General features: G+C 36.8%; 1 protein-coding gene across 4 annotated transcripts in view; it reads left to right on the forward strand.

Moving 5' to 3' along the window:
* Window positions 1-15,429, forward strand: part of HIBADH (3-hydroxyisobutyrate dehydrogenase) — an 85,635-nt gene that overhangs the window by 58,768 nt on the left and 11,438 nt on the right. For all 4 annotated transcript variants that reach the window (XM_072854075.1, XM_072854076.1, XM_072854077.1 and 1 more), the window contains 2 exons: window positions 13,208-13,341; window positions 13,900-13,976. In XM_072854075.1, coding sequence (XP_072710176.1) covers window positions 13,208-13,341; window positions 13,900-13,976 — 211 coding nt within the window. The remainder of the gene's footprint in view (window positions 1-13,207; window positions 13,342-13,899; window positions 13,977-15,429) is intronic.

Raw genomic sequence — 15,429 nt, forward strand, 5'->3', positions numbered from 1 at the left:
TCCATCTGAGCCAGTATAATTTGTTTTAGTGCAAAAGTGACTGTTGTTCAAAGGCAATGCTTAGAGACACTTCCCTGTAAGATATGAAGGCTTACTTGAAGTATGAGCTTCTCACGGTCTTTGTAAGTGACACTGGAGAAGTTGGGGGTTTTTTAATATATTTTTTTTCTAGAAGACATTATGTTTAATCAGAATCTAAATATTAATTAGCATGAGAACCGTATTAACCTCAGTATTAACTTTAAAACCGAGAAGTTGGGATTTTTTTCACATATATGTACATTTTCATACTTTTATATAAATGGTTACAGAAGAGGAAACCTTTTTCTGAAGCAATTAGCACACTATATACTTTAAAAGAAGTAAAAAAAAAGGAATTATGAAGGGAAACATTTTAAATTCCTCAAATTGCCCCCCCCCCTTTTTTTTAGGTTAAATAGCAGCTAAAACCGCCAAGAGAAACAAGATAACATGAAAAAACTGTAGGCCACTAGAGGTCACTGTTTGGTAATCAACTTCTAATGAACCAGAACTGTCAGGAAGGCCAATAAATTACACTGTGGATTTTTCTAATTACGAATTCCTATTTAATCATTCAATGACAAGTTAACTGTGGCAGCAGTTCTATGTACTTTGCATACACAGTTATGTTAATGTACTATTATATTTCTTAGGATGGAGGTCCTCCATCATTAGAGCAGTTCATTACCAAAGACTCTCTTATCTAATCATAATTACTGATTATGAGAAATAATTAACTTTGTTACCCTCTTGATTCTGTTCGTAGGCAAAATGCACTCTTTTTCTTTTCTTTTTTTTTTAAATGGAAGACCAGGGCAAGTATTGACTTTAGAAACCTTTACATTAAAGAAAAATGGTTAATTTGGTTTTGTGCAAAATTGCTGAAGTTGCAGTGTTGGAATAGTTACAGTTAGTGGGGAAAAAAGAATTACACAAATTATTTTATAGTGAGTCTCCTTAAGTTGTCATTCAGTACAGTTAAATGTGAAAATGTGTTTTGTTTCATGAAAGTGCAGCATTTGGAGCATGTAAAGATTTGTAAATTTAAACCATATGATTGCGTATTTGCTCACCCTGAAACAATAAAAGTAATAATAAAAATAGTATCTCTTTTTAAAAATATTTCCGTACTAAACTTAGAATTAGTTCATACGTAAATAAATATGACTTTTAATTAAATTACAAGGGTTTGAACTCATTGGATAAGTGGCATCAAGTACATTTGAGAACATTGAAAAGTACATTGCATTTTAGGCAGGAGGGCAATGCTAAATCTAGTTCTCTGAAGGAGATGTACTATCTGTTTTGCAGAAGAGTAATAATAGAATTATGTGCGGAGGTTCCCTAAACAGGAAATAGAACTGGGAAAGGCCTTATAACGAAGGGATTCCTTAAATGGAAGCTCTGTATTTTTCCAGTTTAGGCTGCTTTTCTAGCAGTTGTTGTCATCTTGCATTATTATACTGCTTTGCCTTTTCAGTGCCGAATAAAGACTTTGAGAATTAACTGTGAACAGGCTGAAGTTAGGCAGCAGAAAATGCTCTGTTACTTTATGGATGTAGAGTTAGGCATGCTTAAAAATAAGCATATATTTTAAAGGAGAAGCTGAAAGATAGACTGTATGGGCTGTTTACTGTATCTGGAGGCAGGATTCAATGCCGAAGCGCTTGCAGAAAGGACAGACATATCTGAAGCAATGCACTCTGATGGTGGTTCAGATTATCAGAAAAATTCTTGGTCTCATACCACTGATGACACTTCAAGGGACAAGGCTCAAAAGTTCATTCAAGAATGTTCAATGCTGTCTTCAGTCCTATTTGTTAAGCATTTCTTTCTGATTTCAGTTGGTAAAGCTGTATCAGTTGTCCTGTCATAGACTGTACCCGAAACAGATAAAATTAAAACTCGCAGCTGGGCAACTCTCCAGCAGAAAATACTGGAGATGGCTTTCTTTTCAAATTACCTGCCTAATACTTCTTTCTGGCTATACATTACTATTTTATTTTAAACTTTTGTTAGATTGCTGCTATTAAATACTAGATACTTTTTAAATGTTGTAAATGTAAATATGCCCCTACTGCTTGGGATTGGGGTATGGCATCACTACATCTTCATCTCTTAGATAAACCAGAAATGCTTAGGAATAGGTATGCTACACTGTTCCACCTCATTTTAATGATTTTTGTTTTATTATTCTCTGTTTACAATGTTTTTATTTTCTTATATAACAGGAAAGAACTAATGAATGTATCGATAGAAATTTATCTGCATGACTTCAGGCTTCTGCAGCTGGCTTTCTAAGAAGCAAACCTTTTATTAAGCAGAGCACTTGAGCCCGTATCTGTTGAGCAATGCAGTTTAAATGCATACCTCAGTGTGATTATTTATATTTTTTTTTAGCAATGTGCTTAATGCCTTCTTTATTCAGCAAAAAAACATGCTGCAGTGTTTTGTTGCTTTTGGGGGCCTATATGAGGGTAACATAGTAAAGAAAATCATAAAGGACTAAGGTGTTTCAAGTATTTTGTTTTTGTAAAAGGGGATTAATATCTCATTACGGTTGTACTAATACTGGAGAAATATGTAAACAATAATATTAAAAAATCCTGGTTTGTTTTTCCTTCAAAGGTTCTTGTTTTTCTGTTATAATACAGTGTTTCAGCTATTGTATATGTATTCCACAATGCTGTGTAAACATACTTGCATTTTGCTGTGGAGTTAAGGTAGAATGTGAGAGTATTTTGTACTTTCCAGATACAAACATTCAAGTCCAACTAGCAAAATCTGCAAATGTGGTGGCGCCTGGCTAACTGCTTTTTGTCATTTACAGGGCTCGGCAAGTTTGGCCACACGTCTGGTTTTGTTGGTCGTGAATTTGCATGTATGTTGCTCGGTCAAAACAGATGAGACGACAAGCTGTGATGCAAAGGTGGACTGTTGGTTCTATTTGTGGCTTTTGCTATCCTGCACAAATGTTAGGCTTTTGGGGTATTGATGTTGTTGTTCATTTTGGTGTTATGTGTGGATTCTAGTTAGAGCAGACAGAATAGCTCTTCTGGGATTTTACCTTCTCTTTTTCTAAGGGGACATTATAAATGCTCACCCCTTTGAGCTTTTTCTCCTGTAGTCCCATAACAGTCCATTTGCTGGTTGCTGATCTTCTGCAGTGGAAGCTTCTGAAGAAAGTGGGGGTGTGATGGCCTCAGCGGGTGTTAAATATGCAGCTCTGTCACCTTTCTAATGGCAGGCAAAAAATATTCTTGTTTTTTGCAGTATGTGATTGAGATGAAGTTTTATTTCTAGGGCTTGAAGCCTCATCTGGGCAAGATAGGAATTGTGCTAGAGCCTGTCTGCTGAATTTTAGTTGCATGGAGGGTTAACACTGGTCCACGTAGTTGAGAAGCTGTGTGCATGTTCATGTTTCGGTTTTGGACTTCCCCTAAAAGACTAGAAATTCAAACAGTAGTGCTGGGCAAGAAGATTACAGGTTATTTTCTTTGTTTCTCTTGTATTTGATATTTCTCTTGTATTTGATGCAGTGCTTACTCAGAACCTAGCTATGGTTAAACCAGATAGCTTAGTGCCATGTGCTTTACATTTGGACTGACCTGAAGTCTGCTTTGAAAACTTGGTATCTTGGATAGATGGAATATACTGCTCCCATTCTTCACTGGCTGTCCAGCCTTCTTGCTAATGTTCAGATAAAAACTGAAATACTTGTTTTGAACTGTGCTAAGCTCTAAGGAGTTAGTTTTGCTGTCCAAGACTGTAGGTACTTGCAATTGTTAAGTTTTAATATTTCTGTATAGGTCTGCAGCCTCAAATGAGATTTAGACCATGTACCTAAATATTGGGGATGGATAAAGTAGTAGCTAAATCTGGCACTCCAGCAAGAACACCTAAGGGCTTTTATGCCTGCTTGTCTAGGGCTTTTATGGTAGAGTATCAATTAAAGGGAGAGAATAGGAAGGATGGCTGGCATGAACTACTGTTTTTAAATGTTTTTGATGCAGTATTTTGGGTATTAAAAATAAGCAAATAATTTAATCAATCGTACTTTATTTCCTTTCTTATTGCAGTGCTGTTAACCTTTTTAATTGGTAACTTTTCAGGTGCTTTGATATTTCTCTTTGACATTACAATGACTAGAACTAAATGTAATGCTTTTAAAAAAACTGCTGCAGACAGAACGATCTCATCAGGCCTTTCAGCTTGTACTTCTGTTGAAAAAGTTAAAGTATCTTCTCTGTCTTTTTGCCTTTTGCAGCTTATTTTCTTTGGCTAATCCTTTTGGAGGCATCAGTTGCTGCTTAATACCATCTCGTAAAATTTTCCTGATGCATTCCCCTCATATTAAACTGCCGTAACAACAGCTTCTACTCAGTTTTTGCATGATTTATTGAGAGGGTATATTCTTTTCTGTGTTTTGGCATCCTTCTATAATACATCTAAATCAAATTGAAGATTTTTATTCTGGCATCCATGGTCAAGTTCAAGTACTAATCCCTATAGATTTCCACTCAGGGCTTCCTCTAAAAGCATAAAGCTTCTCGTTACCTTTTTTCCTATTTTGTTTAATCAGTTCTTTATCCTTCCCTCTACACTACCTTCCACCTTCAGATCCTGATGATGTTGACATAATTTCTTCTGTGCCCAAAAAGGGATATCCTCTGCTACTATAACACATATATGTACCTATTGTTTATATACATGTATCCTCATGATTCCTGTAAATCCCTAAGGATGTTCTCTTTGAGGCCCCCGAGGATTCTTGCATGTACAGCAACACTTCTCAGATTGTCACGTGGGACTGGAGAGTTTGGTACTGTCTTTTGTCTTCGGACAACACCTAGCAAAATAGGGACCCAACTGTACAGCAAGGGAAGTGCTAAATAAAGGCTATTATAGCATTCTCTAGCTGCATCTTCTGCCTTCATATTATTCTAGGAGGAAAAAATCTGTTTAATTACTCCCTCTCATGCTGGGCTATCCAGCACAGGTAGCATATTGCGCAGCTCTCTTGCATCTTTCTTTCAGTCTCTGCTACTGCTAGGAAAATAGCTGCATGGAGCATTAATGCTGATGCACACAGTCTGATCCACTCTTCTTCATTCTTGCCTGTGCTTGTGGGAGGCGGGGGTGGAGGAGGAGGAGGGAATTATTATTCTGCTGCTGACACAGGGAGAATGAGAGTGGCTTGATGCAACAGAAGATTATGTTCCCTGAGGATAAACAAACAGAAGGAGATAAATTAGGAGAGAGGATAATCCTGTTAATATGTGCATTCCTTAATTCTGATTCAGTTTTTCAAAACATACGATTTTACAGAGGTTAGAGATTTAATTAGTACCTGTAAACCATCTCTTAAAGTTTACCTTTTAGATTGTGGAGTAACGCTTTGAGTTGGCATTTGAGATACACAAATTTGCCCATAAACAGGAATTGTAGGTCGTGATATGAATATCGCGTGAGGGAAAAATAATAATGTGCACATGACCATCCTTTCCTCAATTAAAAAAAAATAAACTTTTGTTCTCTGGACTTTTTCACAATACTGTTTGTTCGGAAGTGGGAGCAGCTTATTCCTTGCAGTCTTCTGTTGCTTTTTCAGCAGAAGCTGGGCCATTGTGATATTTATCTGAATTCAAACAAGGCTAATTAAAAGAGCTGCTGACAGTTGTTGTGATCTGACTTTGACTGGAGCTTGATGGTCATTATGGGTAAATAATGAACCAGGTCTGCAAATGTAGCAGCTGCCAACTTGGGATAGAAGAACAGCTATTGCGTCCAATTTAAGGATCTATCGACCGCTTCCTTTCTCCCTGCAGATCTTCTTCCTAGCAGAAAACTAATGTTTTCTACTGCTTTGTTTTGTGGTTTCAGCTATTTCTGATATAGTCTATAATTTCCTCTTAAATATTTAACCTAGTCCATTATTAGCTTTCAGAGTTAACAACTTTTCCATTGGGCTTTCTTTGCATTTTTATATTGTTTTGTTTTGTGGGTGGGTTTTTTTGCAGTTTGTTTTTATGTACAATGTAACTGCTTAAATAATGATGATAATGTGTATTTAATTTGCCTGTTGCTGCAGAATAAAAATCCGCTAGGCTTTTTTCTTTGTACACCCATAATCTAACAAATTGTATAATTGGATTATGCTGTAAAAGAGATGCTTCTACTTCCTTAAATGTGCTTTTGTCTGGAGTAATAGTGAGTGCTCGTTGTATAAATCTTCAGAGCACTGACCTGAACCTCCATTTCCATTTTTGTTCAAACATCACTAGTTTATAAAGTATGGTGATGCAAAGCTCTATTTATCAGAAGAGAGAAACAGCAATGACTTTCATTAAGGTGCACTTCCAAGTACATTGTTGCTTCATCATTAGCTTTGCCTTGTCCCATTAGTAAGCAGGAATGGGTGTGTTAAAGCGAAAATGGCAAATTTTAGTAATAGATTAATTCAACTTTCTTCTAGAATCCCTGCCATTATAAATGCAGTATAGGCATTTAAAAGCCACCACAGAATTTGATATACACAAGAATTTAGCGCATCTATGCAGCGTTTGCTCAGCTGCCATTAGGAAAGGCAGCGTGCATTATGTAAAATGTACGAAGGCACTTGTGCATAGTGCATAATACGACAGAACTAGGGATCTTGCTGAGAAGAAATGATCCCAAGCGTGCCCCTAAAAGACAAGTCTTGCTTTGAGATATAATGATGAAAAATTGCCCATTTATTTGTGTCTTTGCGTTTCAGCAAAAATGAAACTTTGACTCGTTGTCTGTGGTGCTGCCGCAGGGGTTTTGTGCATGTATATGTGCGTCCGTGTGCACGGGTGTTTCTGTTCTTGCTCTGGAAAGGCCAGCAATACGTTAACAAGGGGTTATGTTATGCTGGTTTATGTTAAACCAGATCACCCCCTAACATGTGCGGAGCCATTCATCTGTGTCACCAAAACCCAAGAGAACATCTGACATGGACTTTGAAACAGAAACAGTGATCACTTACAAATCAAACATGGCACGCTCTAAACCGATTGTGCACGGCAATCTTTTCGAGAAAGGACAACTAATTGAACATGATAAAGTGTAAAGTTAATTAACACCCTTAAATTTGTTGATTACTTTCACGGGATTATATTGTTCGTTGAGGAGCAGCTTTCCATCCCAGCTGTCGCCTTTTTAGCGAATGTCGCTGGTAAACAATAGAGACACCATAACAAGTCGTAAATGGTCCCTGTGACAGCAGCCCCTTGTGAGGCTGCATCTGTAGAAAATGATTAGAACAATTGCATTTTAAAGACGGCTCACATTGCAGCCCGGTCCCATCGGCCCTCTTCTTTATCTCCACTGATGGCAGACTGGTTAAAACATTTAAGTTCTTTTGAGCAAATTAAGTGATTTACTGTGTTTTAGTTATACAGCAGCAGAATAGCTTCATAGGTCTAGCTTTGATGCTGATTTTTATAATAGGGAGAAACACAAGCCCTTTGAGTCGTGTTGTGTTGTAGCGTTTTTTTCTATTTACTTGTTTCCTGGAAATAGATTGAGGACGGCAGACGTTGTCTATGAAGCAAGTAGAAAAAATTGATACCCTATTTATATTTTATAAAATAACTAGTCTCCTCGTGGTTATTTTAAATTTATAGTATAATATTAAATATTCTGCTTTTATTTTCAGTAGGGATTTGTAGCTGATTTTGCTTATACATGCCTTTTAATTGGTTTTGGATTTATATATGTAGCAAAACAATAGTGACCTTTTCAGTTAATCTTTCCTTGTGTATCTTGGTTTAACTTTTTGTGAATTGCAAAAGACAAAGTATTTCATGTGAGCTGGCGGGTACTTAAAAAGAACTGCTTAGTCCTTAAAAATGCACAGACATACACAAGATACACCGATGCAGGCTCTCAAGTTCAACCTATCTGAAAGAGAGCAAACATGACAAGAAACTGCTTGTTTGAGGCAACTACAGTCGCTTAAGCTGCATTTTTGCGAAAATATCGGAATAAAGGACCAGTGTTCCCTTGCACTTCCCAAAGCATAACAGGCAAAGCCTCAACTCTTATGCTTGAAGGTGCAACATTGTAAAATAGAAGAGGGGATTAAAACTCTAGCACTGTTTTTCTTGTTTATTTTTTTATCCCATTTAGATCACAAAATTAGTTGTTAAAATTCCACCTTGCTCAATAGACGACATGTTGAATAGAAAAATGACAAAATAGATGTTTTTTTGCCTAAGCTTCTTGATGTTATAGCCTTCATCTCCAGCTTGTCCTTCGGAGTCTCTGAAGCAGCTAGATGCTGTTATATTCACATTGTTTTAGTTTTTCTTCTCAACTTTGTCAGCAACAAATTTTTTTATCTGCAGGTGCAACGCAACAGTGGTTTAAATATTTTGGCACGGGGATATGCTTGGGTGCTCTGTGTTTTCAGCAGTGTAACTGTTTTCAGCATCACCACTGTGATGGTGCTCTAATGCATAGCCTTGTAATATCACTTCTTTTTAACTCATCTGCACCCTGCTCCTCTTATGGAAATGTAATAAAACTGAAACCAAAAGCAGATACTTTCATGTTACATCTTTACATTAACATCTTTTTTTCTAGCAAATGGTATTCTTAAAAATAAGCAAACTGATTGAAACCAAGCTGCTTTAATGATGTAGCTATAGAGGTAAGACCTTTTTTTTTTTTTGGAACTGTAAACATCAGCAGCAAGTTGCAAGACTTTTTCCAACATGTTAAATACCGTTGTAATAAGCATGGAAATGTCAATATGGAGGGGAAGGGTGGCTACTGAGCTAGGCTGCCTGGCCTGGAGGCTAAAACTTGAGGTCATCTCCAAACTGTCCCAGGATAGCTGTGACCAGTTGCCGTTGTCATATGAGGGCTCCTAAGCCTCCATTCACATTTTTGTCTAAAATTTTGAACTCAGGAACCACTCTGCATCAGGTTCACTGAGCAATCCATTGGCGATCAAAGTGAGAAGCACGTGGATTGAACTAATCCTTGCCCCACAAGTAACTCAGCCAGATGCAACAGGATGCTTTGAAGAACAGTTCTTTATGTACCTCTTCTGATAAATTAATTTTTCAGATCTTAGTCCAAAACCTTCTAGTACGCAAGTGGGAAACCCATCTCCAAGTGGGTATGCCACACTGCGGTGCTACTTTATAACTTCTCACCATGCTTTTTCCCAGATTCATTTTTTTGCATGCCCCCTCACTAGCTAGATCTCTTATTATATTTATCTGCAAACTTGTTCCTGTCAGTTTATATCTCTGGGAGAAACTCTGATGGTGTTGTGACCCACTGACTCAGAGTTGAGCTACTCTCTGGGATCTGCTGGCGTGACCTCCTTAAAGGATTCTGCATGCAGGTGTGGGGGGATCATCCTAGAGAAGCCAAGTGTAGGACTGCAGCCGTGGGCTCCAGCAGTCTTGCTTTGCAGCAGAGGAAATCTTACACATGCTACTCACAAATACAGTTTCTCAGAAACTATTCCCTGAGGATGAGAAGAGGCTTTTTGTATTTTAGAAAGAACAAATAGATTCTGAAGGACTTTTGACCCTAATCAGCAGTGGTACATAAAGCACTATCTTAGGTGGTAAGAGATCTTTAAAAAAAAATCAAAAGATGAAAAATAATCATTAGCTTTTTAAAATTACATTAGCTGCTCTGCTTTCTCCATTGCTCTCTTTAATGTTAGAAGCTGATAATACTTTAGTGGCTTGTGTTGTTGGTATGGAATCTTTGATTGTGAAATAAAGCTGTGCATTCTTGTCTAATGATTTTTTTATTTCTATTTTTAGCTGAAGTTACAGTTCTTGTACTCCTAGACTCCCTGCCAATTTTTTTTTAAATTGCTAGTGTTATAGATTTGCTGCGTTGCTTGTTTAATTCTGATAAAATAGCTGATAGTTGGAAGGACCCTAGATGATAAAATTTACCATGAAGTAAACAGGTTTTTGTTTTTAAAAAGATAATTTCCCAAGCCTTCTGCATTATACAACAAATTGCTCTTTTTTTCTACTTAACTAATTTATTTTTTCTACTTGAAATGTAAGTGTTTGAACAAGTGAGAGAGTGCAGCTGTCAGAAGATTAACCAGCTGAAAACTATTGTCAGCATTAATTTTGCTCTAATAAATGACTCTCTGAAGCTATTTAGCAGTCTGTAATCTAGATACAAGGCTATTGACCTATGATGGATAGTACTGGATTTTGTTTGTAAGCTTTGACTTAAATTGTCTACTTAATTTGCTTCAGGTCAGATCACAGGATTAGTGGTAAAGGCCATTATGTGGTTTGAATAAAAATAGCTAGAGGAATGGAATGAAAATCATTGTGTTTATTAATGTAGCAATCTTTGCGGTCATGTACATAGTAAACCTGTAGCCAACAAGATGACAATGACCTGTTTGGGTTAGCTCTAAATCTGGGCTTTGCTCTTAGCCCAGTTCCTGTGAGTTGCCTGAGGAGTTGTTCAAGTGAGATTAAGGATTGGCTGCAAATAGGGTGTCTCTCAACCTGAGCAGGAAGATCTTTACCACTGTAGATATTTCAGTACCTCAACAGTGTTGTATATATAGACTGATTTTTTTTAAAGCTGTGGGTCTGACTGAGTTCTTCTGGATGCTCCAGTTCTGGACTCACCAGTACAAGAAAGATATGGATTTACTGGAATGAATCCAGCAAAGGGCCATGAAGATGATGAAGGGACTGGAGCATCTTTCATATGAGGAGAGACTGAGAGAGCTGAGACTGTTTAGCACAAAGAGAAGGCTCAGGGGGGATCTTATCAATGTGTATAAAAACCTGATGGGAGAGAATGAAGAAGAGGGAGCTAGACTCTTCTCAGTAGTGCCCAGTGACAGGACAGGAGGCAATAGGCACAAATTAAAACACATGAAATTCCATCTGAAACACAAGAAAACACTTTCTTACTGTGAGGGTAGTCAAACACTAGAAGAGGTTGCCTAGAGAGGCTGTGGAGTCTCCATCCTTGGAGATATTCAAAAGCTGGCTGGACACGGTCCTGGCAACCTGCTCCAGCTGACCCTGCTTGAGCAGAGGGGTTGAACTACATGACTTGAGAGGTCCCTTCCAACCCCAGCAATCCTGTGATTCTGTGATTCTAGGTTGTAATATAGGTTGAGCAGCTACTTCATCAGTGGGAGCCTCTTTCCTCTACTCTGTTGCCTATTTTCACATAAATGGTAGGTATTTACTATTTTTGAGACCTTGATCTGTCAAATTTGTCTGAAATTCTTCAGTGACTTCAAAAGATGGTGCATGTTGGAAGGCAGGATGGGGGAAATAAATGCTTGACAGGTACAGAAAAGGGCATTTGTAGACATAGTCACACAGAGCAGTTGCACAGAGGCAGTGCCTCCATTGAAATGTTTATGGGAAAGCAAACAAAAGTTCTTCAAATTCTTCAGTGTGAGGAGCTGCAGTGTAACCATCCTTGATGTCAGAAAGGAAGTCCAATACTGACCACTTCATTCTTTAGCTGTGGTACAGCACTTACATGGGTTTAAGGCTTTAAGTTGAGAGAAGCTCTGATTAGCCTGCTGTGGTTGCCCTCTTTATCAGAACGTTTTGTGCACAAACTTGGTTGCCATGGTGGCTTAGTTGTGGCCTTATTTTTTTCTCTTTCTATTGTTTTTTATTGCATAATTTCATTTATTAGTGGGGAACAAGGAAAACAGAAATGTCCTGTTTAAGTGGGATATATTTCTAACAGAATAACTGTTTTGCTATTTGAGGTTAGATTGTATTTTTTGTTTGTCTGTTTGTTTTTTAAAAAAGCTCTGTCTTCAGCTGATAAGCTTTTTAAGAGTGCGTTTTCGTTTGTCACTACACAACATCTAGCTCAGTGAAGGCAGTTCCAGTTACACTCTGGAAACTATTTCAATAGAACATTTATTAATGTTTATTATGGTAGCTAGTTGGTGACAAAGAACTGTGAACCATAGCTGGAGAGTAGCCTGACTTACTGTAGAAACAAAATGGTCTGCCATGTGGAGGAAGAACAAACTGTTTCACTTGGACTTTCTGTTTGTAAGAATACTGTACCTAATTAATCACGTTAATTTGAAAGTAGGTCGTTATCTGCAGCTGTACATCCTAACAGGCCAAAGTTGGATGCATAGTACAGAAAATTTATAGTGGCTATGCTTCTTGCTAAAGTGAAAAATAGTGAGGAAGCTGATGTGTTCATCAGTTTGGGGCAAATTTTCCTAGCAGTTCTACACATTAAATCTGGTGAGGATGAGGAGATTAAGGATATGTAAGTAATTTATGTTAGAATTAGGCTTCTTTTAAGGAATAGAGTATTTCATGGAGATGATAAATATCACATGAAAAATTTGATGGTTTTGTGCTTAGGAACTGTATAATCAAAGAACTATGGTGTGTGCTTACTGACCTGCGGTAAAGATAGGATAGACTTATAGGAATAAAACTGGGAATAATGTGTGTGTGTGTGTGTGTGTGTGTGTGTGAATAATTTTTACATTGCTTTTTACATAGTTCTTTACATCGTTGTATATGTGTTAAGTTTCTGTGTAGGAAACTAACTCAAAGTTTCTCAAATTAAGTAGACTTTTGCTTCAGATTAGAAACATAATAAACTGCAGAGATTCAGAAGGCTTGGTTTTATATGCCTGTGTCTTTTAGATATTCAATTATGTGAAAATCAGCAAATATTGATAAAAATTAGCCTAGGTTTGGAAAAGCTGATAAAAGCAGAGTTAACTTTGAGCAATAGTTTGTCAATAGTCATATGGGAAGAGTAGTTTGGCAAAACAGAAATTTTATTTAGAAATTCAGACACAGTGAATTTTGTGGGGCGCAAAGTTGCAGGAAGGGTTGATTGTTTCTTCATATGAAACTATAAAGAGTGACACTGCCAGTTTTCTCTAAGTCCTGTGAATTGTTTATCTGCCAGTATTCCTGAAAGATAAAGCCTTCCATAAGGTGGCTTTATCTTCATCAAATGTTTGAGAATGAAGATCTCTGATCCTATAATAGGCTTACTTTTACATAGACTTTGAGGGGTTCATCGTAAGTGAAGTATTAAGCACATAAATTTTACATCATCAGACCCTTACTGATAAGATAAAGTTCTTAAGGTTTTTAAAAATATTGGTATTAAATCCAACGTTGTCTTGATTCAGGTGTCGGAGCTGCTCGAGCTGGAAACCTTACTTTCATGGTTGGTGGAGTGGAACAAGAATTTGATGCTGCAAAAGAGTTGCTGACATGCATGGGTTCTAATGTGGTCTACTGTGGAGAGGTTGGAACTGGACAGGTAACGCTTGCTGAGGCCTTACTAGTTATCTCAGTCTTTTATTTTTGTTGCTTTGTTTTTCTTTAATGATACCTACTCTTTTGAGTAGGTATCAGAACTAAATGCATTATAATATGTCTTCATACTTGTTTGCTTGTTTACTTGTCTTCAACTATATGTTTATGAAATAATCTCATGGCACTCTTCTCTAGCATCTTGTATAGCTTAGCACCAAATTGGCTTGTTGAGATTATACTTCTTAGAAGACATAGATTTTCATTTTGTTTCTTCTAAATTTAGATTTACTGAATGTTCTGAAGGACAAGGAGCCCCTACATGCCACGTATACTAACTGAGCTACTGTACTAAGAAAAAAAGTGTTTTCTAATCTCTGAAGGAACCATAGGGCAGCTTTCATTGACTTTGTACTATTGTAGATCTGTGCTTACTGGTGCTACCTTTAGAAGAGAGCTGTCAGAACATATTTGGTCATACTGTCCCAGATCTAGTTAAAGAAGATTCCTACGTGTTAGCTCTATGAAAATGCAGAAACTAATTGACGGTTTGACTTATTTTCAGGCTGCAAAGATCTGCAACAACATGCTCTTGGCCATCAGTATGATTGGAACTGCTGAGGCTATGAATCTTGGAATCAGGTTTGTTTGATTTTTGTATTGGATTGAAGCATTTTTTCTGTGTTAACAGTTTTTGTGTTTTACAGTTGACTTTCACTGAGACGATGATTAGATGGCATAGATAAACTTTTGCCATAAATTCTATTTGCCATATAAAGCCATTAACATGCTAAAGGGATTATTTAACTAATGCAGGGCCCTTCATAACAGGAATATTCTCTTGTATTGGCTGTATAGATTGTTGCATTCTGCATCTGAAGTTTAAGAGTTTATTTGTTCTGCTGTAGTGCAATGTACAATAATGTTTGTCTTGCATTATAAACATGCAGAGGTAATATAAAGGTAACTTTTTGTTTGTATTCTAAGCTAATGTACAGTGTGTTCAGAGTATTATACTCCCATATGGCTCTTGTTGGCTTTGTTTACTTTGTTAAATTGTTCCCAAATATATTGTAAAGTAAAACTTCTAGTACAGTGTGTATATCAAATTAAGATCAAAGCATAAAAAAGAACATCTAGCTCCCTGTTCAACTTTACCACTGCAGTTTGTCCTAATTGCCAAAACTCCTGCTTTGTCAAAAAGCTGGAGTATGTTCCACTACACTCTTGTCAGTGCTAAGACTACTGTTTCTTTTCTATCAGGTAATGCATCTGACTTGTAAGTGGCAGCATATTCAAACAAAATTATTTTTCCTTTCCAATTGTAACCTATTTATTTTGCTGTGGTCTTTGAGATTTTGTTTTGTTTTCCAATAGAGCGCATGCAAGTACCAGTTCAGTATCACAGTATTTGAACCTTCATAAATTCTCTTAGCCAGATCTAAATCATTTGCAGATTTATAGACAGAGAAGTCCTATGTTTGAAGAGATTATCTTGCAATTGTTTATCTTTTATGGGCTCTTCATGAATTATTTATCTGCACACTTGCATCCTTAAAATTGGCCTGTTAAAACTACAGATATTGTAGATACTTATCAACTGGGCTTTAGACCATGTATTCATGTGGATTTGATACACTATAAAAACAGCAAGAGGGCATAAAATGCTTAAATAAATAAAAAAAGAAAGCCTACATGTGCGTACATACACGAGGCAATGTAATGGATTCACATTTCCTCTTAATTACCATATCAAGATGCAGTTGTTTTATTGAATTGCCCTTGTCTCAGATGTTAGACTATCTTGACCTATTAAGTTGTCATGTTGTAATTGAGATAAAAGAGGAATTTGCTTTGCATCAGTGCTAATTGGTTTATCAATATCCTGTACCATTTACATTTTAAAATTGAGAGTCTGTAAGATACTGAAGCATGTCTGCATCAAGCCATAATAAAAACAGTAGCTTTGTATACAACTATTGTAATCCAGCATAGTGTAAAGCTTTCATCAGGTTCTGTTTTAAGTCATGGTTCACTTAATAAAGCATATGCAACTGATTTTTCATTATATTTTTATCTACATTTGTAGGAATGA

The sequence above is a fragment of the Ciconia boyciana genome, chromosome 2 (genome assembly GCF_034638445.1).
Source record: "Ciconia boyciana chromosome 2, ASM3463844v1, whole genome shotgun sequence".
In the NCBI taxonomy this organism is placed as follows: domain Eukaryota; kingdom Metazoa; phylum Chordata; class Aves; order Ciconiiformes; family Ciconiidae; genus Ciconia; species Ciconia boyciana.